Raw genomic sequence first — 26,726 nt, 5'->3', positions numbered from 1 at the left:
CTGTGCAAATCTCTTCGTTAAAATCATATACAGTCCATGTAACTCAGGGAATAGAACTATATTATTCTTGCTATATAGATACACAGCTACCTGTATGGCGCAGGATAGCAAGGCCATTGTCGCATGGAGGGGCAGCATCCATTAGAAACTTAGGAAACTGGAGTGAACGAGCAGGTGAGTGGGAAAGCGACAGATGAGAGAGGGAAGAGGCTCGTGGGTGACTGGGAAGAAGAAATGCAGCAAAATCAAACTGTGCAGGGGTGAGGGCCAAAAATAATGGAGAGATTCAAACGGATGTCAGAGGACAAGGCTAAAAACAGACAACAGTCACTGAAAACTGGGAACAGAAAATGCAGAGACGACAGCACAAAAGAGCAGTAAACAGGGGGGTACAGTTGCCCTAATGCTGCAAACGCACAAGTTTAATACACTGAAATTAAAGGACGGCGGCAGAACAATACGCAGCAAGGCCAAAAGGCTCGAACAGAAGGGCTGTAATAAATATTTATTACAATAGCAAGCGTAAAGCCACCTCAGACCTTATCATTTCCCCTGAACCCATGGCGGCCCAGCACCACACCAGCAGCCCGCTGATCCCGGGCCTCTGGTCGGGGGTCCCGTCCCCGTGCCCTCGGCCTGCAATCGCTGTCACGGGGGTCCTGACACGGTGTCAACCTGGCACCGAACTGTGCACGGGAAAAGCGGACGAAGCGTTTCAGCTTCTCACCGCCTGGCAGCAAGGGAGGAAACGTGGCTGCCCCGTCCCCGCCCGCCGTACCCAGCAGCGCCAGGAGGAGGCTTGGCGAGGGCTACCGGGCACGGCGGGGCGGAAAGCAAGCCGTCAGGGCGGCCGTCCCTCGGCCCCACGGCGGAGGAGGGGACGGCGGCAGAGCCGCCACCCCCGCGGCGGCGGCCGGTTGCCCGGGCGAAGGAGACGCCGGGCAGCAGCCTCCGCGCCAACAAAATGGCGGCGGGCGGCAGCGGGGTCCGGCGCGGCGGGGGCCTGCCCGGGGTAAGGCGGCGGCTCGGGCACGGGGAGACGAGCGGGGGCAGCGGGAAGGGGCGCGGGGCAGGGTGGCGGGGCTGCGCCCAGCCCGCGCACTAACCCGTCCTCGCCGCAGGTGCGGAGACCGCCCGGCGGGCCCCTGCCGCCCGCCGCCGCGGCGACCGGCGTGCTGAGCGGCGACTTGCTGGCCAAGGAGGAGGAGTACAAGTAAGGAGGCGGCCGGGGGCGGTGGCCAGGCCCTGTCACCTCAGCCTTATCCCGCTCGCGGCTGGCTGTCCTAGAGGAGTTACAGTTAATCCCCTGTATCCGAGTCCCTCAGCTAGTTTCCCCCAACGCCTGCGGAGGAGAGTAGCGAGAGCAACGTTCTAACTTTCTCCCGCCGCGGTACAGCCTTCCTGCTGCCCTCTTACACAGGCTGCACGCTGCTCTAGGCCTCGCTTCGATCCCACAGCATTGGACGGCAGGTTTTTCTGCATTTAAATCGCCGGCATTACTTTTAAATTATGAATATATAAGTGCTTAAGCCCGTTAGAAAAAGCTTAAAAGCTGTAAAGGTTGCGACAAATGCAGCAGGAGCACATGTAAAAGCACTCGCTCAGTTACCTGTCAGTTCTCAGCCCTTGTGAACGGCGAGGACGTGCAAGGAGCCATTAGTCACACTGCGTGAAAAGCTGTAAAGTGAAGCATGCAAGAACACAGCTTATTTTAACCTGTACATAGCTGTAGTGACACATTTTAATTTTGCGATCAAGTAATGCAATAGTATGTGACTCCTTCCCCAACCCCTGCTGCTAGGTATGCACCTAAGGTACGGACCGTGCTAAAAATGGAAAGTGTCGAGGAAATAGATACAGAATGTGTATCAAGCAATGACATGGCCAAAAACAAGGACACCCTTTATCTCTCAGAATTATAGTCTAAACCTTCCTGTTTAATGGGCATAGGCGTTTTTTTACTATTAATTTGACAAAAACCTCAGGAAATTGTTGCAGTGTAACTTTGTTAATACTCTGCCGTATACTTCAGTGTTCCTTTGTAGGAGTTACTAAAATTTCACTTAGTTGAGGCAGAGATACTGTTATGCTTACATTTATTTCTTTTAAATCTTTCAAAACCTTGGTGACAAGCATTCTTACTCTTTCAGGCGACTGAATGCGGAATTAGAAGCAAAAACAGAAAAACTGGTGCGTCAGGCTGAAGAAGTAATTGTGAGTAGGTTATGCAGACTGTTACATAATTTAGCCTCAGTTTACATGCACACAGGGTCTCGTTTCAAAAGAAATTATTTAGACCATGACAACTAAAAGTATTTTGGTTTCAAATGCAATCTAAGCTTTTAATTTTGTTTTTTCAAAATTGTAAACTTCTACTAAAAACACTTCAAAAGATGGGTTTTATATAATTTCATCAGGTGGGTAGATGTTCACACAGATGTGTAGAGCATTTGTGCAGATATATACATAAAACCACATAAAAACTTGATTAGTTAAAAAATTATCTGTAGGTGGTTTTATGTCTTAAATACTAAGAAAAAAATTAGTGTATGAAAACCAGATACTGTTGCAGTAACATGCTAGTGAAATAGGATCTACATTGTTCAAGCTGAAAGAAATACAAAGAATAAGCAACAAATAGAAAATATGTAGTTAGTAAGAAGGAAGCTTTCTTAAAAAGAAAATTTTCCTGTTTATTGTCAGTATTCTCTTTTAATGTTGGTGTGGCTGTGTACCAGATAGAGTCAAGTTTTTATATGAAAATTGGACAAATTAAAAAGGGAACGGGGGAGATATAGTTTATACCCAAAACAGTTTGGAGAAGGTGTTCCGCATATTAGATATATGCATTGTAAATACACTCAAATAAATAAGGCTTAAAAAGCAAATTATTAAGTCTTCTGGAAAGCTATACTTAGATGTACTTTTCCAACTGTTGAAACTTCATTTTTATTTCCTGTGAAAACATACTCTTCTCTTGAGCTGTGACATGCTGAGGCTAACTGCTTGACATTTGAACAGAAGCAGATGAAGCGGCCAAAATAGTATCTAGTCTCTTTCCTTTAAAAAACAGCAACAACAAAACAACTTTTTTTTTTCTCTCCTCTCTCTAAATACAGCAGAAGATAAAATATTTTAGGACACTTAATATACCACATGGCACTGCCAGATTGCACAGATATACGTTTAACAGCCTAAGTTAAAAACAAAAAAAACCAAAAAAACAAAAAACCAAAAAACAAACAAGACACCGAACAGGACAACTGCATTTTGTTCTGGATTATGCTTCCTAACTGTAACTTAGGAACATAGAAGCTGTCTGAACATTCAGACTGAATTATTCTCCAAAGTCTCTCACATACAACATATCAGTGTCCAATTATGGTCATACTGGATGAATAAAGATTTATCTTTAAGGCTCGTTGCACAATATGGAAAATGGAAAAATTGTTCCACCTGCTGTGCATTTGCTACTCCTATATTTTAGACAAAAAAAGAGGGAGGGTAACAGCATCTCAGATGATGTTCAGCTGGGCAAAAGTTTTACAGGCAAAAGGCAATTACTTGTTGCAAAGCAGAAATAAATGTTGGGGGATAGCAATGGCATTTTAATTTTTAGCCATCTTTTCCTGTGTTTGAGAAGTTCTTTTCCACAGTAGACATAGTTTCCATTCTTTTCCATAGTAGATGGTAGTTTTAGTGATCTGTGATTTACAAATATGTAATTAATTTTTAATGGATTATATTCTCCCAAAATTGACTACCTTTTTTTTTTTTTTTAAAAAAAATAAAATAAATAAAGGCAGGCCAACAGGAGATACTATCTAGACCAGTTTCAGTACAGACTAAGTCATGTGAAGACAACAGACAGAGGTATGTGCTTTACAAATACTGCATATAATTAATGGGGAATCTTTCACGCTGATCCTGCACACCCTGATTTACCCCTAGTCACGCTCCTGTTTTATCTATCTTTGCAGCATAGTGGATTGGGGAAGTCTAAACTTTTTCCTATTATTTGAAACAACTGATACTAAGTAAGTGTTGTTATTTCAAGGAAGTCTTAAATTTGCTGAAATGTTCTATCTAGCATGCTAAGTAGTGCTGACATCTGTAAAAAAGCAAGGTAAGGTAACAGGTTTCTTTGCAGCACAAAACAGTAGACACTCAGCAGCAGATGTTTTTTAACCAGTTCAGCTGACAAAGCAAAGAAGTAGATACTGGTTCACATTTAACTTGGCCTAAATGTTCTTGGGACAGGAAGTGCTTGCTAAAAAAAAAACCAAACCAAAAAAACCCAAACAAAAACCCAAACACAAAAACCTAAGACAGACAAACGTTCAGCTGCCACCCTCTGGAACTTGGATATCATTACACTTCTGAGGCCAACATACCTTTGGCCTGTATGAACATAGTTACAAGTGTGAGTTTTGGCCTGTATGTTCAAACCAGTTAACTCTGGAGTGGATACATAGCAATATTTACTTAGTTGTTCAGGGGCATTATTATTTATTTAGTTGTTCAAGGGTTTGTATATTGATAGTACAGGAAGTGGGTAAAGTTAGGACTGACTAATACACAGTTTATCAAGGATCTGATCTGGTAGGTTCCTAAATTTATGATGCCACTAAGCTGGGTAACAAAGATACAGGGCCAGACTACAAGGTCTTCAAATGTTAAGCTGCAGTTGGGAAACTCTTTTGAAAAGTAGATGCAAAAGTCTGCCAGAGATAGTAAAATAACTACTTTTGTGCAGAGTAAAAGTGAAAACAAAAAGTGAGGTCTTTTTATGAATGAAAAAGGGTTTTTTGGTACACAAAAAGGTGTGACAGCAAGTCTGTGATAGAAGCCTGGCTATACTGGCAAAAGTTTGCTCCTATAGTTACAAATATTCCTGAACTATTTTAAAGCCATATGTGTCAGTTGTAGAGGGGAAAAAAAAAAACCAAACGAAGAAACTCCATATGTTATCAGTATAATCATGCTTTGCAGACAAATTCTGGATCTTGCTTTAGTTTTATGTTCTGTTAGATGGATTTTGAACAGTAGACAGAATTTGAAGAACTTCAAACTGGAGTTGAGTTATAGGGCTGTTTTATGAAGTAATGGGATCAGAGGATTCAGCCCCACAAAAGGATTTCACAGCTTTGATGGTATACATTTGACATAAATGGGAGTACTGGAATAATTAAAAAAAACACTGGCAATTAACATGTCAGAGTAGCAGCTGATCTACCAATTACCTACATAAATTAAAACACCTTAAAACAACCACAGTCTGTGTTCTGGTAAACATTTATGTGAGAGAAGAATTGAAATACCATGCTGTAGTGAAAAAAATTAGAAATGTATGCTAGGAATTAGGCACACGGATCATCCATGAGTGAACATTGAGGCCATTCAATTAGATTAGTTCCAAGTATTTAATATTTAATTAAATTTTTTTTCCTTTCAAAATTGTGCAAGCAGATAGGCCATAAATGTAAAGGAAGCACTTCAGATATTTTTGAAATATCCATTTGAAATTTCCATTGATTCCTTTAAGGAGAATGAACACTAAAGCAACTGGAAACAGGGGAGAAATTGAAGCAAAGAAAGAAGTAGTATTGGGGGGGGGGGGGGGGGAAGACAGTTTAAGAGAAAAAAAAAAGTAAGTAAAAAAAAAAGGCAAAATATTTCAGTAGTATTTAAGTAACTCTCCAAGTCGGTATATATACTAAAAGAAGTTGTTCTGGAGTTTTTTAGCATAATTTTTGCAGAGAAACTTGAATTACATAGAGACAAAGCAGCTCCAGTGACATCACATTGAAATCAGCTTTTGTTTACACTTTCACTCTACAGAACATTGCCAGGCTCATGGCAATGGGAACTGTATGCGCATGGGCAAGCATGCTATAGGCTCTGAATAGGATTAGCAAACACAAAGGGTTTGCTCATGCACATGCATCTCGTGTTTACATGCAGAGATGGAATTGTTAAACATTAGCTTCTGTTTCAGTGTTGCCACAATACTCTAGCTACTTATTTGTATACCTTTTCAGTATTTACATATTTATTTCACTTACCAAACAACTGTAGAACTGTATTATGAGGTTTTAAAAATGGGTTGTCAGGTATGGGGAAGAGGAAAGAAACCATTAAGGTTAAAACAAGTTTGAGGAATTTAGTGAACAATGAGGGTTTTTTTGTTCTGTTTTGCTTTGTTTTTTTTTTTTTAAATAAGTCCCTGAGACAACAGATACAGTAGGAACAAATTAGTCTATTGATGGAAAGAACATTATTGTTTTCTTGAGTGTAGAGAGCGTTGTATTTTCGTATTTTTCAGAATAACATGTAACTGCTATTTCTGTGGCAGAAAATCCTCACCTTCTGCATGCTCCTAAAGCTAGCCAATGGGAAGGAAGCATGAGGAAAATAGGGTAAATAGACAAAACCTAATCATCCTATGCTCTTGAAGTCTGTTGCCAGCCACACACAGATGATTTCTCCAGGGTTGGTTTTTTTTTTTTTTAACTTATTAATAAAATATGGAGCTTTGTGCAGATAATTTTCGTTGATGAATGGATGTCTGTGAAATTTTTAAAGGCAAGATCTAAACATTTGCTTAAATGAGCTGGGCAAAAAAATTGAGGTGACAATGTGCCTGAAATTTAAATTTGATTCCAAAGCTTTAATAAGCCAGCATTTTAATTGAAATAAAAAATTATAAAGGGTAGTAAAAAAGTAGCTTTTCAGTGCAATAACACAGATCCACGTAACTCATTCTGAAAGCAAAAAAGTTACAATATGACAAGAAGCTTGACCTGAACAGTACACAGCATGCTAAAACTTCCTTCTTGTTTCTAGGAGATTTTAAAAATAATCATTTAACCTGAAGTTCAGTTACTAAGCAGCATGGTTTCAGCCAAATAAGCAGATAGGAAGGCTGCTTATTCTATTCCTGTTTTTTTCATCTGTAAAATGGATACAATATTTGTAATACATATTTCAGAGAAAAGTCTGTGAGGCTTAATTTATACATTGCTCCCACCTCATATTCACTTGATAGTCCCTGTCAATTGACTTGACAACAGTCAGTCTGAGCATACAATTGCACTCCCTTGTAGGATGTAGAGGGCACTGGTTTGTATCTTAATTTTCTTTGTATTAATTCAGGGATTTGTATGTCGGGTAGGTGTATTAACCACTGAGCTGTTGGTGATCTTTGTTAATGGATTGTCAGTCTCTCTTGTTGAAGCTGATAACATGCTGCATACTGGCTAAGTACTCCCTGGTACAGGGAATCAGTGATCTTAACAAGCCAGTAGTTGCAGCAATTACCTGAATTGCAACAGACAAGATTCAGATTCTGGTACATAAGTAAACTGTTGTACTAGATACCCTAGACTCACCAGGTGGTTTAGATAGCAAATGAGGTAGAATGGAAAGACAGAGAATGAGACTAAATTTGTGATTGAACTTAGTATATGTTCCCACCTTAGGTCTATTGCTTATTCTAGACATTATAAAAATGTTATTCTCCCAATTCTGACAGGTGGGTTGAATTTTTATTGTAAAATGTTTATTTTGTTACACATGTTCAGTGAATTTTTATTTTTTTTATTTTTTTTCTGCAGAGATCCACTCTGTCCTGAAGTTTCATCTCTTAAACACTCACATGCCGAGGTACCAAAGCTATCCTGGTTAATTTCTCTTCTAGTATAATTTCTACACAGTACTTCTGGTTTTGAGGCTGTGCTACACTGGGGACTTAAATGGGTGGGACGCCAAAAGGAAATGATGTTCAAAGCAGTGCTACAGGGACAGTGTTACCAGGGTTTCTCAGTGCCACTGGTGGTTAAGTGGACTTACATCACATTTCATTTTTATGTTCTATCTTTCCTCTTCTGTAAAGTATTGGCAGAAGTGTTCAGTGTTTTGAACATGAAATTAAGAATTCCAAGTGCAAAATATTAGAACATAATTAATCTCTTCCTTTCTCCCCTTCCCTCCCCCACCAGTAAAACACTAAAGGCAGTAGTACTGCCTTCTAGATGTAATAATAAACAAGTAGTCAAAATAACTGAATACAGGAAGAGAAATATAATAGAAAAAGGAGACTGAGATTAGGAACAAACTCAATAGTCTGTAACTACAATTACATTGAATCTTTTATGAGGTGAGCTAGAACTTCCAAAATACTGTCTTCAGTTATTTATCAGAATACAGTAGAAAAAAACCTAATTTTTGAAGAATACTTATTTGGGTGAAGGTAGCAAAAATATTCTTAGATCTTCCTTCTACAGGGAATTTATAAGATTAAAGTAATGCATAAAAATAGCATGTTTTTGAAGGTACAATAAGCATTTTTCAAAGAAATGCACTCTGTTGACAGTCCAATAGTTAATACCTTGATAATAACCGAGAGCCTTGCTTATGCATGAATTTATTATGAGTATGTGTGCAAAAACTCCCACAAGCAGATGACTATTGGATGTATTATAATTTGGACATATGGACATAAAAGTTGCAAGATAAAGATGAGTGCAAATAAAACTGAAAGATTGTGCTTTTGAAAGTTTGAAAAGTATACTTTGAAAACTATCCTTGAGTCTGAATATATGAAAAAAACCAACCCACAACAAACACTAGAAAAAAGTAACTCCTAACTAATTAAAAAAAAAAAATCACTGGTTTCTGAAAAAAATTTGTAGCTAGCAAACAAGAAGAAACGTGCTTCCACGCCCACGGCTCAGAGCAGACCATACTCTGGAAGTAAGGGAAAAAGAACAACTCCAAGGTATGTTACACACATCTCTTTTTGTTCATAATAAAATATTTTAGTTGCCATTTTTGTCTATCAGGTTATTTTTATTCATGTATGCTTCTGCATTTATATATATTTGTATAAATAAGCATATCAAACTTCTGGTCCTCCTCAGTTAGCTCCACCATGTAGCTATCTCTGTTCACTTGCATAGAGCACCAGAAAGTATTTGTGAACATACGTGATTAATACTACAACAATGAAACTGTTGCTTTCTGCTCAAGCACTCTCAAAGCTGACAGCTAAACTCTTTTAACTCCTTCAGTGAAAGTATGCCTAATGAGCATACATGTGGGAAATACATAATCTGAGGCAACCTGAGAGAACACACTTAGGTGGTGCAGACTGAGTTGTGATCAGACTTGGGATGCGAAACATGAGGCTCTTGAGGGTCTCCTCTATTTTGGTGAATCTTGGGCTCACAGGACAAGAGTCAGTAATAGTACCACAGCTTTCAGGGGTTTCAAGCTGAAAAGCTTCAGCTCTGTAGATAGCACATTCAAGGTTGTAAAACTAAGAAATTGAGATCTGGACAAAAGAAGAGAGTAGAGAAATGCACAAAATCCTGGGAGCAAATTAAAACTACCACCAGATATGAACAAATACCAAAATAGGATGAAAATTGTCTGCAAGGTGGCAGAACATGGATCTGACACAGGCCGAGGTTGTCATTCAGGACTTGGAAGTGACTTGTGGACCCTTTGGACCTCCCTTGCGCAGTTCAGGGGAGACTGTTATGCTGACACCACATCATGAGATTTAGAAGTGGAATTGTGCAGATAACAGGACTTGCAGGGTGAACCCGAAGTTGCGGGAGAAAGTTAGCAGCTAGGAATTTGAAGGCTGCATTGGGATGAGAATGTATGAGAATAAGAATTTAGGAGCTTCAGATCCTGCGGGAACTAATGTCATCTTTTTGTAAAAGAAAGCTGAGGAGATACCCTGCGTAGCAGATACATCACATACCTTGTGTTTTGGTTTTATGAAAACTTTCGTATGCAACTTCTAGGATCAGTGAAGTTTCCTAGGCCAGGCATAATGATACAGAAATTGCGGTAAGGTGGGAGTATAGCTAGAGAGGACAGAGTTCTAGAAGTTAACATGTGTGTGTGAAAAATATCACAATTTAAAGCAGAGGATAGTAGCTAAAGCCAAGAGAACATTCCTCCGTTTCTTTGTTTTACTCTGGTTTAGTTATGAAGTTGTTGGATGAGAAGAGCATGCCAAAATATTTTCAGCACAAAATGGTACTGTTTCTCTGCCTCCTACATTATAATATGTAAAATCCTGTCATTGTTTATGTGGAATACAGTCAAGGTATCTTACATAAAGAAAATGAGAAATTGCCATCAATGCACCTTTCATATTAGTGCAAGCAATGAAGTTGCATTAAGTAAATAACTCTGTATACTCTTAAAAATAGAAAATATGCTATATTTTTGTAAATTTTTTTTATTATAAATTTAAAATCTAGTGTTTGGGGTTTTTTAGTTCAAAAATAAGAAACGTGGAAGTACAAAGTGCCGATGATGTTGCAGTACTGGAGGATTGCATGGATTTTTCTTTAGCAAAAACAATAAGCAAGATTGAAGAAGAACTAGAGAAAAGAGGCTTACCAGATTGTCTAGATGATGATATTATTCCAAGCATTGGAAATGAAATCGGAGCAGGTAGGTTTCCTCCCATCATTAAGTACTTTTATTCTTACTTCCTGACTGTTAGAAATGGGTTCTCCTGGGGAAAAAAGGAAGAGTTTCTGTAGGAATTACAGGAAAAGTTCTAAAGCCCCTAAGTTAAAGGAAAAGAAGGTTTTTCTTCTTTATGTAGTCTTAGAGGAAGATCAGGTCACATACGAATAGTCATGGGAAAAAGTGAATTTTTATCTTGATTTCCAACTTTGTAGGAAGATGTTTGGATGGTTACATGTATTGAATATGTGCATAACATTTGATTCATTTCACTGGGGGGATAGAAATACATGATGCTAAGCTTGTTATTTCCAAAAAGATGTGCTTCAGTCCTTTGCGCAGATCCTGCCTTTAGAGGACGAAGCCTTTCCTCAGATCAATGCTGTGGATCTTAGTAAGTGACTTAAATGAGGTAATGTTTCGACTACAGTACCTGAATGAGAGTCCTCCAGATACTTTCCCACTCCAAATGGTGTATTTATGTTTGTCCTAGAAATAGAGTAGGAAAGCTGATTGCACAATTTGCCAGTGAAGCTAAAGACATGATACACATCTGTCTTTTTGGCTCTGGTGTGATAAAAGTGAGTTTGTGTAGTTTCTTACAACGCTAAAGCAAGCACGAAGTCAGAGATTCACTGCAGTAGTACAGAATGCACAAAACCTCTTCTTCTGATATAACAGCTTGATGTCAGCAACCATGCCAACACAGAAATAGCTTGATTTCTAACCTCATGTAATTCTGTGCACATCTTCTGTTAATAAGTCTCCCAAAACAGATCCTCAGATATCTTCTTTATAGTTCTTGTTCCTGAAGTAAAAAGCAATTGTTTTGGACTGCATTGGAAGCTTACACCAAATAAATTCAAGGTAACTCAAGAAGAGTTTTTACTGGTGTCTAGTAATCAGGTCTTGTGGACTGAAGGGCATGTATTGTGAGTATTGAGACTTGTTTCTGTAACTTTAATGATGAAATGAAAATACTCTGGATTGCTTTTTGCTTTTTAAATTTGATACTGACTATTTAGAACACTGAGTGCCTCCTTAATATGCTAAATAAGTTATTGCAGAGCATGCTAGCAGTGTCAAACTCACAGAACAGTTAACAGTTTTCAGAAGGAAGTAGATGTAGATACTAAATAAGCCCCGTTACAGAGTGAGCTGGCTGATCCCTTAGTGAGAATCTTCTAGTAACGGATTCTTTAAGCTTATGTGCCTGTGCTAGACTTTTTAGGCCAACGTGCTGATAAGGTTCTATAGCATTGTCCTTTCCCTAAGCTTCTCACAGTGCTCTTCCTGGCCTTAGGTTCCGTATCTTTATTTCACAATCACAAGTCATCACAGTGGAACCATTTTTCTGCCAACACAGTAGCTTAAACATTATTTTTATCAGGGGCTGTTTTTGTGGGTTATAACTCAACTCTGCAGTAACAAGCAATGACAGAAGCACACAAACATGTAGAAGGCTGAAGATGAAGCTCTATTTTTATCTAATATACCCACACACATATGAACAAAATACCTGAATGTGTTTTTGCACTTCATGTTAATCTTCAGGTTATTGCAAGAATTCAAGACACCTCTTCTTTCTTGGAGAGTATCAGAGTCTCCTAGATGTTCTTTTCTTGTTTACTATTCCCTCAGCTGTTGGTTATTTTATAACCTAAGACCATCCTATTAAGTGATACCCCTCCTCCTTATCAGCTTCATCAGGTGATTAAAATTGACCAATTAGGAAGCTAATTGTTTAATTATCTTTACCTCTTGTAAGAATTCATACTAATTCTGGATCATAGCCACCTCCCAAGGCTGATCTGGTTCTAGTCGTGGTCTTGGATTTTCAGTAAGGTTTACTACTAAGTACTCTTAATGGCACACAGCTGTCTTAAGACAGAAGAGAAGTTGTCTGTGGACTAATAGCTGAGTAAAAAAGAAAACAAAATGGTAAAAAGAAACAACACTTTTTTGCAGGTAGTGGTATAGCCGTAGGGTCATCTGTCATGGAGTTTACACTTACAGAAAAATAATCTGGAAAAAAGGAACAATAGCTGGTAAAGAAATTTGTATATGAAACAACAATTCTAGGATAGTTAAAACTGACTGAAGTGTTGTAGAAGAATCTCATAGTACTGAGTGAGGTGATAGAATGGAAGTTTATATTCAGCATTAAAGAGTGCAAAGTAATGTTGATAGAAGAAAGAACTCCAATTACACCTACTTCTGAGCTGGACTTTATTTAGTTACTACTAATTAAGATGTCTCCAAAAGCATAAACTTAGTGCTTGTTCACAGTGGAAAAGGCAAATTGATTGTTAGAAATCCTTCAGAAGATAACAGAAAACAAAATACTGTACTGTTATCATTATGCTATTATGTAATTGATGCTACCCCATCTTGAGTATGACACACAGTTCTGCACACCCCATCTCAAAACCAGGATGTAGAACTAGGAAGGATACAGATAAGAGTATATAGTAGCAGTTAGAAGCATGGAACAACTTGAATTTGAATCTTCAATTTGAAAACAAAACAATTGAAGGCAATATGAAAGATTCTGTAATGAAAACAATAATGGTAAAGGGAAAGCTGTCCTTTTGTAATGCAAACACTAGCAAATGCCACATTAAATGGGACTTAAAGCAAACTATATAAAGTGTTTTTCTTTCACATAATGCATAATTAAATTAGCCAACTCATTGCCACAGGATATTGTGAATGCCAAACTACAATATGTTTTATGAAGAAAATCAAACAACTTAATAGTATAGAAGTACATGAAAGAGTATTAAACTTGATGGCTTCAATATGGTCTCTATCTCAGGATGGCCACTAGTTAACAGAAGCTAGCAAGGATGTAACAGGAGGAAAAAAGTCTGTATCTTATTTTTTCATGGTGGTTTCCTAAATCCTACTTATTATTGGCCTGGAAGGTGGGTGAAATTAAAAGAATTCCTATTAAAGCAAATGAACACATATACCCATCCATCCCTTCACATTCAGCTCTAGATACTCCTCCTCCACTTTATTCTTTTCCCCTTCTACCTACTGTGAGTAATGGTTATTCCTATGTTGCTCAACTTGATCCTCATACTGTTGCCATGCTTTGTGCCTGTGGAAGTTCAGGGGGTTCCTTGTGAATGATCTGGGAAAAACATGGGGAATAGGGAGTAAAAGAACATACTGTTCACACACAGCTTGTTTTGTCATGACAGTAGTACATTTCTTAGGTGTCCAAGAGCAAGAAAGTACTTCATTTGAAAAAAACATATGATTAAATTGATTTAATTTTAAACTATCAATTGAATAATGTTAGCAGTGTACTTCAAAAAAGCATAGACTACTGTGTGGGAGGGGCATTTACCTATTAGGAGAGTTTTGCAGTCTACATTTAACTCCTTGTTGTGAGCAGTTTAAAACTACTTGCCTGTAACTACACAAATTTCAGCTACAGATTGATTGCAATGTAGACATACCCTACAATGTAGTTTTCTTGACTTCAGTCTCAAGGAATGCTGTTATGTATAGCATAGTACAACAAAAGTTTCCAGTAAGTTTCCATTTTGAGGGTTACAAGTCTTTTACATTTTAAAGATGTCGAGTTTTATTTGCCTGTTTCTTTTTAATAATTATAAACAGTCTAGTGTGTTTTAAAAACAAGAAGATGAAAGTGAGTTCTTACATCAGTCTTTCTTCTTTTCTGCATTGGATAATGAGTACTTGTGGATATTAAATGTAATTTTTTATGTTCACAGAAGCTCAAATCAGATTTCTTAAGGCAAAGTTACGTGTTATGCAGGAAGAGCTGAATAGTGTAGTGTGTGAATGCAGGAAAAAGGTAAGAGCTGAGTTTTCTTATCTGTGGAAGCGGAGTAGGTTCCCCTTTAACAAATAATCACAACAGAGTTCCCTCAACCTTTCCTTTTCATGTATTAAGAGCTAAGGTTCTATTTTTAAAAATTTCCTAAGATTTTAGAGTCAAGGATAGTAATTTCTGTTTAAATGTGATCTTGGGCTAAAAGCTTGTGAAATACACTTAATGAAAAAGCATTTGAGGCAGGAAAGAACAACTGGGAATGAAGATGTACCCCAGCTGTAGGGACACTGTGCCGCTGCAGAGTGCAGTGGCCATCACTGCTGGGAAGGAGAGCGTTACCAGAGCCTGAGGAAAAGGAGGAGGATACGGTAGCAGTCAAATACAGATTTTGATATACAGAGAGAAGATGAGTGGTGCCCAGAGCTGGGTGATAGGAGAAGCGGGATGTTTAGGGTAGAATGAGAAATAAAAAAGCTTGAGAAATTTAGTCAGGTGCTTGGTGGAACAAAGTGTGGAAACAGCTGATCTCTGATCTGTGATTCACTATAAGTGGAATATTGTAATCAAAACAGAAATCAGGCTTTCTCCATTCTGAAGATTACACTTGATGTGGAGGACTGTATTTGGAATTACGTATTTGGGCAGATCAGACAGGAGTTAAGGCATTCTGAAGCCACACTGGTATTTTACTGTTGGAGTGTAGTACAAGTGAGTTCTATGATCTGCACTGTCTGGCAATATGTTTACAGTTCTCTTGAACTGTAAAACCTTAAATAGTTTGTGTCTGTCTGCCAGAGGGGTCGCCTCTTTTTCATGCATTTGTAATCAAGCAAGGTTTTTGAACTAACTTTCCATTTTACACAATTAGATTATTCTTAGTTGTGGTCTCTTAATTTCAGAATGCTTTTTTCCACCTATTCCCCAGGCCTAAATATGATGATGACATTCAGAAAACCTGGCAAACCACCTATATGTTTTCTCTCAAGCTTTTAATTTAGAGTTAAGGAGCAGGATGATATTAAATAGTTTTTTTTGAGATAGGTACCTGGAAAAAATCTTTAGAAGGAATTAGATTTTGATATTTTATATCTGTACTTTATACTTTTTTTCATTTTTATCAATGCAAATGCTTCTGCATTTCAATACTTCTATGCTGTGGTCAGAAGAAATTTGTTACATTAGATTTTAAAGACATTTTAATTTTCAAATCAAATATTATTTTGTCGATAGCTATTGAACTTCATCATTCCATGCCAGAACTCCACTACAGAATTTAGTTGCTGTAGCAGATGACAGGAGACAGTCTTGTACCTATTCTTGTCTTGCTCCCATAGCACTCTGTATGTAAATGTATCATTTTGGGTACTAGTTTCTCTGGTGTGAAATATTACATTCAGAAAGTCACAAAAATTTCATATTGGCAAAGCCTTGAGATAGATTCTGAGTTTTGTTCCAATTCACAGTCCTATTATTATAAGGAAGCAGTAAATCTGTTTTAAACATAAAGAAGTGGGAGTTTCTGAGGTGTGTGCAGTCACATGAAACTTAGGGTAAAGCACATATATTTTCCAGGTGAGAAGCATGTATTCCTAAGGGCTGAGAGGGCAGGAAAGAAAGCCTTGTTTTCATAGAAACACCATTTCTGTATGTGTCTTGATTTCTTTTTCTTAAAGAAATGAAGGGCATAGTGTATCTCTGAAATAACCTACATTAGTATTCACTTATAATGTTTAAAAGGTTATAAAAGAAAAATGCCTTGAAATGATAATGCTTAATGTGGGATGTAATTGCCAGTAGGGCATGAATCTAATAGAGGATTCACTTGATGTTAAGAGAATCTTCAATTTGAATACTTGATGTATCCTGGATCATTAGCTTGCTTTTAAGTCAAAACCAGATAATCTCCTAAAACATAATGGATTGATTTATCAGTAATTATATTCTCTTCTTTTTCTCAGAATTTTTCCTAATGTGTGCATTTAGCTATTCTCACAAAAATGTCACAAAATGTGTGCCACTGTTAGTCATATTATTCTACAACATTTTGATAGTTAGTTCTCAAAACCTTTGAACTATGAGAAATTAAATGTTTTACATAGTGTTACAAGACAGTTCCAAGTAAAAGACTGCAGAAAATGAAATGAGAAAAGTGTTACTGTTTTTTGAAGTATTGTCCTGGTTAAATTAGTGTTTTGTTTTCTTAGTTTGTCTTAGTTGTTTACTTTCTTAAAATTGTTGTGAAATCCATCATGAAGGATCTAAACATTTAAAAATAACATAATTTAAAAAAATCGTTATCTCCATATCTGCAATATGTATATTTTTACTGCCTTTTATTTACAAAACATTACTATTGCATTATCCTACCTCTTCCTTGCAGTAATTTAGTTGGGGTTTTTTTTGCTAATTACTGTCAAACAGGATGATGAAAATCAGAATTTAAAAACTCGGCTTAAAAGTACTGAAGAAGAAAACACCAGACTGCAACGAACAATCAATATGCAACATTCTCAGACTGAAAAGTACAAAATGTTGTCACAAGAAGCAAACAAAAAAAGTGAAGGGCTACAACAAGAGGTCATTGCGCTAGAAAAGGTATTGCAGAAATTAGTCTCACTTATCTCACGAAAGGGAAGAAAACTCATCAGATCACCCTCTGTACCCTAGTTTGATAGATTCGTATCCAGTGATCCCATTAGCATTTCAATCTGTGATAATAGTTTTAGAAATTGTATTTTTAAATGATCTAACCACTTTTTTAAAGGAAGAAATAATGTATTTTGATTTTCTTCTGCTTCTACAATCATATATTTCTGTATTTTAAAATTAAATTATTGTGTAAAAGACCCACAAGAGACAAAGCAACCTTTTCAGAAACTGCTGTCAAATTCACAAAGGAATCTTGAAAAATACAGGGAAATTTTATTTTTCTGGTTTTAATTATAATTGTTAAAAATTAATTCTGGTAATAAGAGTGTTATTGTAAACTGTAGAACTTGGTGAACATTATAAAAAAACCCACCTGCAGCTTATAGTAGTATCTTCTGCAGGTAGAGGGAAGGATGTGTCTTTGTTGTTGAAAATGGACTGTTTGAAAACCAGCCGCTCCAATTTGGATTAATCAAAATTAACCTGGCTCCTGCTGTAGGCCACATATGCAAAATTGTGTATGTGCCTAGTTGTAGCAGATGGCCTGCATACACAGCTTTGTTTGTTTGGAACTTAGATTCTAAGAGCAGCATGTGTTTTTCTTTAATTACTCAGAGCTAGAGAGGTTGACTTCAAAATCATGTAATAAATATAGTATTGTGTAGTACATGTAATATAACTAGGAGAATGTTTCACTTAAAAATTTTGGGAAAACAGAACACAACTCAGCCTAACAAAGTCTTGTCATACTTCCATTAGATCATACTATGCATTTGTATAGGCATGCTTTCATCTTAAATTTCTGTAGTTCTGGCATTTTAAAACTAAAATACTCTAAGTTCGTGTGTTCTTTTTGTGCAGATACTTGGAGGTTTTAAGTAGCCTGATTATTGATTCTGTCAGGAAAAATATTCAATACTAGTATGCATACTACTCATTGGCTCACAGTAAATATAGCTAAGAGATTTACAAAGTCCATTCTCTTAATAGAATAGATAGATTATATCCAAACCATCCCGGACATGTTTGTTTAACCTGTACTTAAAGCCTTCTGTGATGGCAGTTTCCATAATTTCCTTAGTCTATGCTGGTTTGTGCTGGATAAACAGAAAGTTTATCCCAGTATTTAGGAGATGTCTGTTGTGATGAAGTTTATTCACTTCTGTCATACAGCTACCATATCCAAAATATGGTTGGTTTCCTCATTTGTCTTTGCTCAGGATTTGACATCCTCAGTTGCTTCAATTATTTGTAATGGGCTGTGTATTCTAGAATTTCTCAGGGTTACTGATCAGACATGATCATGATAGATAGTGGTAGTTCTTTAAAGTACTAAGAAGGCAAAAAAGGCAAGTGTATGTAACGAATGGTTCTCTGCTAATTCAGAAGTTATTTTACATATTTTTTCTGATAGAAAAAATTATCTAACTGCCAAAAACATGCATTTAAAAATAATTTTGCAGTAACTACTTAAATCTCTTATGGACTTAGCAATCTGAAAATTGTTTTATTTTTTAGGTAAGAAGTATTATTCAACACTATATAATAAATGTAGTTGTAGACTAATTCTAGACATATGTTTAAAAACAATTTTCTGTGAACACAGGCCTGAATTTGTACTGCTGTGCCGCAAAACTCTCAAGGCGCATACTTTCAGTCTAGTGAAAGTTTTCTGTATAGTTGAAATAGCACAAATGTAACCTTGAATGATATTTGCGTTGCTTTTGTTGTGATCTCTGTTGCAACGTAAATGATAGAAGACTTAAGTTGTGATACGTGCTTTCCCAAGCTTCCTTAGATTAGCAACAATATATGCAATTTCATTAATCCCTGAGCTACTTTTTTTGTATGTGCCTAGGCTAAGATTCTGATGTAGTTTTCACAATTTACCTGAAACATGGTAATTGAAACATGGTAATTTGTTTGTTATTTTTACATTTCCTTCTTTTGGTGTTTGGTCTCTGTGAACATTTCTGCTGGAACACCCACCACAGGCAACAGCTGAATTCTGATGCTCCCCGAAAATTCCATCCTCTTCTTTTCAGCATTCCTCTTTTTTTCCATCTAGTTGGTCCGATAAATGATATCACCTCTCCTGTCTTTTTTCACCACCTGTCTACAAGAACATTCCTTCCTCTGTGTTCTCTCTCACTTGTTAATTCAATCTAGTGATAATGTTAGATAAAGGTCAGGGAAACACTAAAGTAGTGCTCTTACTCCTTTTAAGGCTTTGTGCAGGGATTTTATAATTTGCCTTGAAGAAGGGCTTGATGTTAAGCAAACATTATCTCTCAAATGTTTTTGGGGGTGGACAGGTGTTGCTGAGCTTTCTAAAGATAGAAGTGCTGTGTGTGCTTGCTACTGGGAGGAAAGAAAGCTTGCTAGGAGCGTTAGTCACGGACGAGCTCTCCGGTATCACACCCCCCCTATTGATATTCAAATGCCCCAGCCATGCCGGAACAGTGGGGAAAATCCAGAGATTGAAATGGGATGCAGTTTTAGAACACAGTAGTTTTTTTCTCCTTCCTAGAGAAACATATGAGAAAATTAATCCAGCTTTTACTTAAAGTATTGAAGAATTGGCAGAAACCTTGCCTACTTACAAAATAAAATACTTATTTCAGGCATTTTTAAGATGAAAAACTTGGAGTCAAATATGTTTAACAATATACCTTCACTGGATGATTTGCAAGCAAGTCCTTGATAAGGTATTACATATGACAGTAAATGTCAAAGAGCCCTAAAAGTTTTATTAGAATTCTTTCATTAAATTATATGATTAGCTGATACATAATTTGCATTGCATGCAGACTGTTTTTTTGGTCATTAAATGCTTGAAAGGCTATATTCCAAAGCTTTTCATATTAATGCAGAATAAAATACCTAGCACAGAAGATTTAGTTGACTCTATTCACAGCTCCATCATCTTGATACAGGACAAAGAGGTTTGTGTGCTGTGCAGCTTGTTTTCTTTGGAAACATGGGTGTCAGTTTCCAGCAAATGAATTTGCATTCCCTGATGATGCACCTGCACGTGTTCCACGGAGGGGTGCTGCTGCCCTACTAGCCAGGCTTTTACCCATCTTTTTTTAATCAATCAGATGGACAGGCTAGTGATAAAATAAAACTGTTGAAGCAACATCTGTTTTTGTGAACTCTTGGAGGAGACACATTCACCAACAGAGTTTTGGAGGATTAGTGAGATGCATCTTACTCTCCTGTTTTCTTCATCCATTTTGGCGAAGATTCAAAGCTTCCCAGAAATACCTGTTCCAGCCATAACTTTGCCAGAACATCTTTGCTGCATACACTTGTCAATTAGTATGTATTTCTTGGAGAAATTATGTGGAAAACATAAGTAACCACCACAAGAGCTGGTGTGGAATTGAGAAACTACAACAATTACTCAGAAATAAGGCAGTCTGAGGGCAAAAGGTTAACGACAAGCCCCCTGTCTACCCTTATTTGGTTAAAAGAATCTTTCTGTGCCCATTACTAAAATTTTTTTTTAAAAGTCTATTTCTTTTTCACAAATGACAAGATGTGCTCTTTCTGCCAGAATTGTTTATTTCTTCTACTTTGTCTTTTATCTATATTCCCTGATCTTTAATCTCATTATTCTGTTCCTCAACTTGGTCTCTTTTTCTCATTTCCCCACTTACAGGACTATGAAATACTATCATCAGAGAAAAGAGGGAACTGTTTTGATTGTTGCCATAAACACTTGATGAACTACTTTCTGCTAGATGAAATAGTTACTACCCTCAGCCATCTTCAGTAGGCTGGTTTAACTTTTTGTTGGTAATTGCATGTAGTAATCTGTGGGGAAGAGAGGTAAAAGGAACAGGTGGGGAGAAGCAGCCCGGAATACTAGCCGCCATTCCAAAACCTGCCACAGAGTGGACATACCAACATTTTTTTCTCTTTTTCTGACTGAGCATACAAGGTTTTCCAGTCAATTCTGTAGTCTTACATGATCAGCTCCACAATTATTCTAACAGAAGTTTAAAACAGATGCATTCTCTAGATTTCAAAGGAGAAGGGGATGTTTTAACAGTGGAATTAATGGTCTTTGAGACAAATTCTATCTGCAGGCCAAAGTCCACAGACTCTTAAGTTTTCAAGGGTGAGCCTTGCTGTCAATGTGTTGTCTGTATGGGATTCATTAAAATACCGTTATTCATAATGTTTGTTTTTATCCTTTGCTGCTTAAATAGGAATTGGAGAATCTAAAGCGTGTACAAAAGCAGGCTGCAATCAGTCAGAGTGCAACAGAGGTTCGCTTAAACAGGGCCCTGGAAGAAGCAGAAAGGTATAAAGTGGAGCTGAATAAACTGAAGCAAAGTAACAAGGTACAGTGGCTTAGGAAACCAAGTTCCAGTCTGTAATCACTCAGTAATGCTAGAATGAGAAAAAAGGCTTGGGCAGCTTTGTAAGCATTGTGTCTCTTACAGACAGTCCCAAAATTAACTTAGAGCAAGTCACCAAAGGGCTTGGTAAGTTTTCTTGGCCAATGCTACTGCAACCTATGCAGGAAGAACAAATTTACAGAATAAAGTTATAGCCTTTCCGATTATCCCCATTTATGTGAAAATTAGATGTGTTTAGAAAAAAGGGAGAAGTACACATACACACCTAATATATACACAGGCAAACCATGGCTGTTATCTTTGAGATTTTCTTTTCTAAGTTTTGACATGGGAATATTTTGGTTAATCCCATTTCTTTTCAGAAATGTCACGTGTGGCTACCGTTTTCATTTTGTTATGTAATGCCAAGTTTGATTAGTTAAAGCACCACCTTCATAAATAATACATTTCTCCTTTTCTTCCCATGGTAGGATGTAGCTAACCAAGAACTCAAAACAATTGAAGAATTAAAAACAGAAAACAAGAAACTGCAGAAACAAAAAGGAGAGCTAATGACAGGTTTTAAAAAGCAGTTAAAGTTAATTGATATTTTAAAGAGACAAAAGGTAAGGACCAGAGTACTGTTATATTTGAGTTAACCTCTATCTAAATGTATCTGTTGTCAGGTAAGGTAGTCATGTAAACGAGAGCCCCAAGACAGGGAAGTTGCAATGCAAGGGACCAGCCTCACTTTTATTAGTGCATATTGCTAACATTCTGCTTTATAGCAAAGGCTGGTCTTCTTTTGAATTGACCCCATTCGTAACTTGGAACATACCCTGTCACAGTACTACTGACAAGCTTTAGGACCAAGAGTATCCATGTGTTCAAATACTGTTCAGGTAGTAACAGCAACTTCCTTCGGTGCTGTGTCAGTAAAATCCATTTTAGCGTGCTTTTTTTCAGATCCCCCCCCCCCCCCCCCCCCCGGCCCATTACTTGTTTTATCAGCAGCTCTAACAGCATGCTCTCCCAGGAGTGAGCCATTACATTTTAGACCTACATTTTTCCTGGGTTCTCAAAGTGTGTCTTTCTCTATCAAGATTGTTTCTTTTTATTGATATTCTGAGATGTTCTGTACATGTACAATTCTGCCCAGGTGCAGATCTCATGTGTCAGACAAAAAAAGAATAGGAAAAAAGAAAAGAGAGAGTACTTACCCTAGGTGTGAATTTACTAGACTGAAAGAGGGGAGTTGTTATCTCCATCCTTTTGTAATTCCTGGAAGATCATGCATACTTTGAATCACAGACAATGTAGTAACATCTACATGGCTGCATGGGTGTTCCCATTCACACTGCACTTGCTGCTAGCCTTATTTTGAAAGATTTGATTCTACATTCATTTCATATCTCCGTCCATTCCTCTCCCTCAGGACATAAAAGGGAGGCCAGGGGCTACTGCATTTCAGGTTCTTCAGCGGCTGAAGCTGAAACTGAATGGAGGGTTGGGAGTAGACTACTTGCTGACAGTTCATGGTGAACAATTAGTGATGCAACTTGCATAGAAAGGTGTTGTAATGAAAAGTGGATTAATACTTCAGATAGAATATAGCTAAAAATGTATTTAACTATCATATTTGATAAAGCTATACTGATGTCCCAAAAAGGAGGGGTGTTTTGCTTGGAAAGAAAAACCTCGGATGCTGCAGAGTGGGTAAATACCTTATATTTCTCAAAATGTATTTTCAGCATAGACCTGTCAACTGAGCTTTGATAGTACAAATTGAAAGAACCTGTGAGTTTACATGAAAGGCAATTAAAGTGAAAGGAGTGTCTACTAAGAGAGGTTGCCCAAATCAAACCATTGTCCACGTATTGATAGATTTAGGTCTTACTAGTTCCATCACACCTTTCGCTTACCAAATACTTGGTTGGGATTGTGTGCTATCATTTGTATCAGTTTTCCTTCTGAGGCTGCATGAGACACATGCAGAGCTATGGGCTTCACAATTGTCTAGACAGGATCTTAACATCATAGAGTAGCTCACCTCTAATTGCTTACTCTGCTGAATCTAATGTGATTCATTTTGGGATGGAGTTAATGCGCTGCTTTTTTGCACTCTCAAACCGAAGTTGCAAGAGCTAAAGCAAGCAATGTATGGTGACTTGTTGAGCAGAAGCACCTTAGGAGGGCCAGCCTTTGAGATAAGAAAATAGAACATTTTATTTACCCTTTGAGCGCTGCAGGGATCACCAGACATTTTGTAAACACTCTTGAAACTGTTGAACACCGCCCCCCCCCCGAGGAAGAATAGTTCTGTATGAAGTGGCAACTTCATGTAACAAAACAGACATACTTATCCTAAGAATGGGGAACTGCAATATGGAATTACGCCCTTGAATCTGGAATACCTCTCCAACGCAGGACAAAGGTGGATAGGTAACTGGAATGAGAGGAACTGGGGCTGGTCATGCATTTCCAGTGGAAGAGAATTTTTCTGGCAGTAATAGGATGCAGAGGAGATCCTAGGGATTCAACTAACAGAAATAGTGCTAGCTTAGCCTTTGTCTGGCCCTTCTAGCTCAAGTTTATTTTGAGAATGAAAAAATACAGCATTCACTCAAAATCTACTCTATACATGAGGTAGCTCATTGTCCTCTGGAACATGAATTCACTGAAATCGGTGTCAAAGGGTAGTATTTCTGTTTGACTGTGAACCAAAAGCATAGTCATAGTCTCCAAGTTCACAAAACTTCACTAAATCTATTAAAAAAAAATAATGAATACTGTATCAGAACTGCAGATAGTAGAGGAAGCCACTTTTACCCTTTCTTACAAAAAAACATTATTTACTCACAGAAGCAGGATGCTGTTAGCTGTCCTTTCAGAACAGACTACGACTGGAAGAGCCCAAAAGAGAATGGTGCCAACTCTGCCTTTTATTGCCTCTGGCAGAAGGCATAGGGAAAGGGCAGTTAAAGCTCACGTGGACTCAGCAGACGTAGTTGCCTAAAGAACTTCAAGTCTGTTTCACACAAGCCTTTCATTGAATGAATGAGTAAAACCTGATTTGGGCTATTTGTGTAGTATTTGTGTGGCAGATTCAGATGCCCATAGCAGGGACAGCTCTCTTGAAGGTGAGGACATGCTGCCACATGAAGAATAATAGAGGGGGAAAACGTCCCCAAAAGGTACTAAATATCACTAGTAGGATGAGTTGCAGCTGGCAGCAAGTAGTTGCTGGTGTTCACTTGGTCTTTTCAGACCATTCCCTGCTTGTCTTGAGAGAATTTAATAGAAAATTTTAAAAAGGATTAAGGGAAGTTAGTCTGAGCTTTACAGACCTGGAAGGTGTTACACTGCCTGTGGGTACTGCAATACACTTTGTTGTTGTTTTGAACTGTCAATATGTCTAGATATAAAAAAAACTCCACAATAGACTCCTTGTAGACATGAATTGTTTCCTGTTCTTCAAAACAGCCATTTAATTAAAATTTGCAGTAAAAACTATTTAGCTGGGACACTTTCCTTTCCACTTTGAATAATGATAGGTAAAGAGATGATACTCTGGTGTGGTGAGGAGGACATGCGGCACAGCTGTGACATCAGCTGGAACCCAGGGAGCTTTCAGGGCTTTCCAGGTGCTGTGCCTTTTTGAGTGGTAGTTCTGCACAAATATACTGACCACTTATTTTCTCATCAAACATTGATGATCTTGATGACATATTTCCAAGCAGTTGCATTATTTGAACAGAAATTAGCCTTATTGCAAGTTTCAAAGTTCTGTTTGTTCCTTTCAGTGTTCCATTTAAAGTAATATGCTATATCCTGTGTAGTGCAAATACAAACTCGGACTACTGTATGATTTTTAAACATATACAGATGTAAGTCTGTGTGTATGTGCCATAATGGACCATAGATGTATGGTGTGATACATGGCAACACAACTACCATTGGTCAGGTCCAAGTATTTCTCATTACCATGTAGTACAGTTACTCTTTGTTTTATGATGATTATTAATTTTTAATGGTGTTATATTATTTCGTTAAAATCCTCATTTAACATTAAATCATGCATATTACAAGTGCTAGCATACTGAATCTTAATCATGTATTTGATTTATAATAGCTTTAAAGTTAAGCTGTATATTGATCAGCTTGAAAGAATGCATACCAGTTTTTTTATACGTGTTCTTTAGAGGTCACAAGAGTTGTCAGATTTTCAGTAATTTCCATGCCTTATTAAAACTGAGATATTTTTAATGCAATATAAGGAACTAAGAAAAGCTATTGGTCCTGTTTTACTGGAGCTGAAGTTGCAATGTTTTAGCATAAAATTTACCACATTATCCCTACGCTATATATTGTTGCAGAAAAATATGAATAGCAGCTTCAGCTTAAACGTGTGAACATCCATCAAAGCCATAGTACAAAAAACTAGAATGATAGATTTGAAACCCCTTTCAGCTATTCCAATTATACAGGATTTTGTATTGGTCATTCACACTATTTTACCTTCTGCTCCTAATTTTTCTTTTTTCTTTTAAAGATGCACATTGAAGCTGCTAAGATGCTTTCTTTTACTGAAGAGGAATTCATGAAAGCTCTTGAGTGGGGAAATTATTGATTCCATAAAAAAACAACTTCTGTTTGAAGTACAAGTCAGACAGTACCTTATTTTGTCTCTGTGTATGAATGCTTGTTAATAGTTAGTAACTGTACATCCCAGTGAATTGATTTTGTTGATTTTGCTTATGTTTAAATTGTTTAACTTCTATAAGCCTGATCACTTGTGTTGTAATATCATATGAAATACAAATTTTTACTGAAGTTTCAGGCCAAACTGTCCACTCTGTAATGAGCAGAGAAGCAGAGACCATGCAAGGAATATTCCAACAAGTGAACTTTGCTATCAGTTTGCTCTGTTTTATCATTTAAAACTATACCTTATCTAAGGTAATATTCAGTCCAGAGAAGTCAGGGTTTAGTCTCAGAAAATTCCTTGTTGCAACAGAAATAAAATAACCAGTGATCCAGTTGAGAAGAAAATGTCATGTCCTTTTTAAAACACGTGGTTGGAAAATTGGCCTTGTCTGTTATCTGTAACAGATCTCCCCTCAAAGCTAGTTGGTCCAGCATCTAATTTAAGCACCACCAGCTCTTTTATAGAAATGATCATAACTTGTTTTAGCTATTACATCTTACACCCTGGCTGGCAAAAACATACATGAGACTTGCCCCTCACTATCCAGATAGACTCCATAATCTGATACAGTTGTATTCTGTAAAATTACTACTTTAGTCAAGGTGAAAGTATTAAATCTTTCCCTGGCCATCAGTTGCTGCTTTGGGATGGCTCCATATTCACATGTGCTCTACAAGCATTACATCCTTAAAAGATTTCATTATGTCATCATTAT

At 37.4% G+C, this 26,726-nt stretch overlaps 1 protein-coding gene across 4 annotated transcripts; it reads left to right on the top strand.

Annotated features, from left to right (window-relative positions):
- The first annotated feature begins 891 nt into the window (after positions 1-891).
- TEX9 (testis expressed 9) lies at positions 892-26,136 on the top strand. 4 transcript variants are annotated; one of them, XR_011327071.1, is made up of 12 exons: positions 892-1,012; positions 1,122-1,213; positions 2,151-2,214; positions 3,803-3,873; positions 7,617-7,665; positions 8,694-8,779; positions 10,298-10,476; positions 14,244-14,326; positions 16,727-16,900; positions 20,619-20,731; positions 21,172-21,306; positions 21,795-21,929. XR_011327071.1 is itself a non-coding variant. In XM_069798162.1 (12 exons), the coding sequence occupies exons 1-12, from the start codon at positions 965-967 to the stop codon at positions 25,931-25,933; spliced, it is 1,170 nt and encodes a 389-aa protein (XP_069654263.1). In that variant the 5' UTR covers positions 892-964; the 3' UTR covers positions 25,934-26,136. The 4 variants fall into 4 exon arrangements, 3 of the variants coding, with proteins under 3 accessions (XP_069654263.1, XP_069654262.1, XP_069654264.1); XM_069798162.1 differs by lacking the exon at positions 20,619-20,731 and adding an exon at positions 25,856-26,136 and having other exon boundaries at positions 2,151-2,190; XM_069798161.1 differs by lacking the exon at positions 20,619-20,731 and adding an exon at positions 25,856-26,136.
- Positions 26,137-26,726: the final 590 nt, after the last annotated feature.

Source organism: Haliaeetus albicilla, chromosome 12, assembly GCF_947461875.1.
Source record: "Haliaeetus albicilla chromosome 12, bHalAlb1.1, whole genome shotgun sequence".
NCBI lineage: Eukaryota > Metazoa > Chordata > Aves > Accipitriformes > Accipitridae > Haliaeetus > Haliaeetus albicilla.
The sequence above is the reverse complement of the archived record's forward strand: the minus strand, read 5'-3'. Positions and strand labels throughout refer to the sequence as shown.

Excerpts from the sequence above, each read along its gene's own strand:
- TEX9 (XM_069798161.1), top strand. The coding sequence starts at position 965 with ATGGCGGCGGGCGGCAGCGGGGTCCGGCGCGGCGGGGGCCTGCCCGGG. Across the intron at positions 10,477-14,243 it reads TGGAAATGAAATCGGAGCAG|AAGCTCAAATCAGATTTCTT; the intron begins GTAGGTTTCCTC and ends TTATGTTCACAG. Across the intron at positions 16,901-21,171 it reads AGGTCATTGCGCTAGAAAAG|GAATTGGAGAATCTAAAGCG; the intron begins GTATTGCAGAAA and ends CTGCTTAAATAG.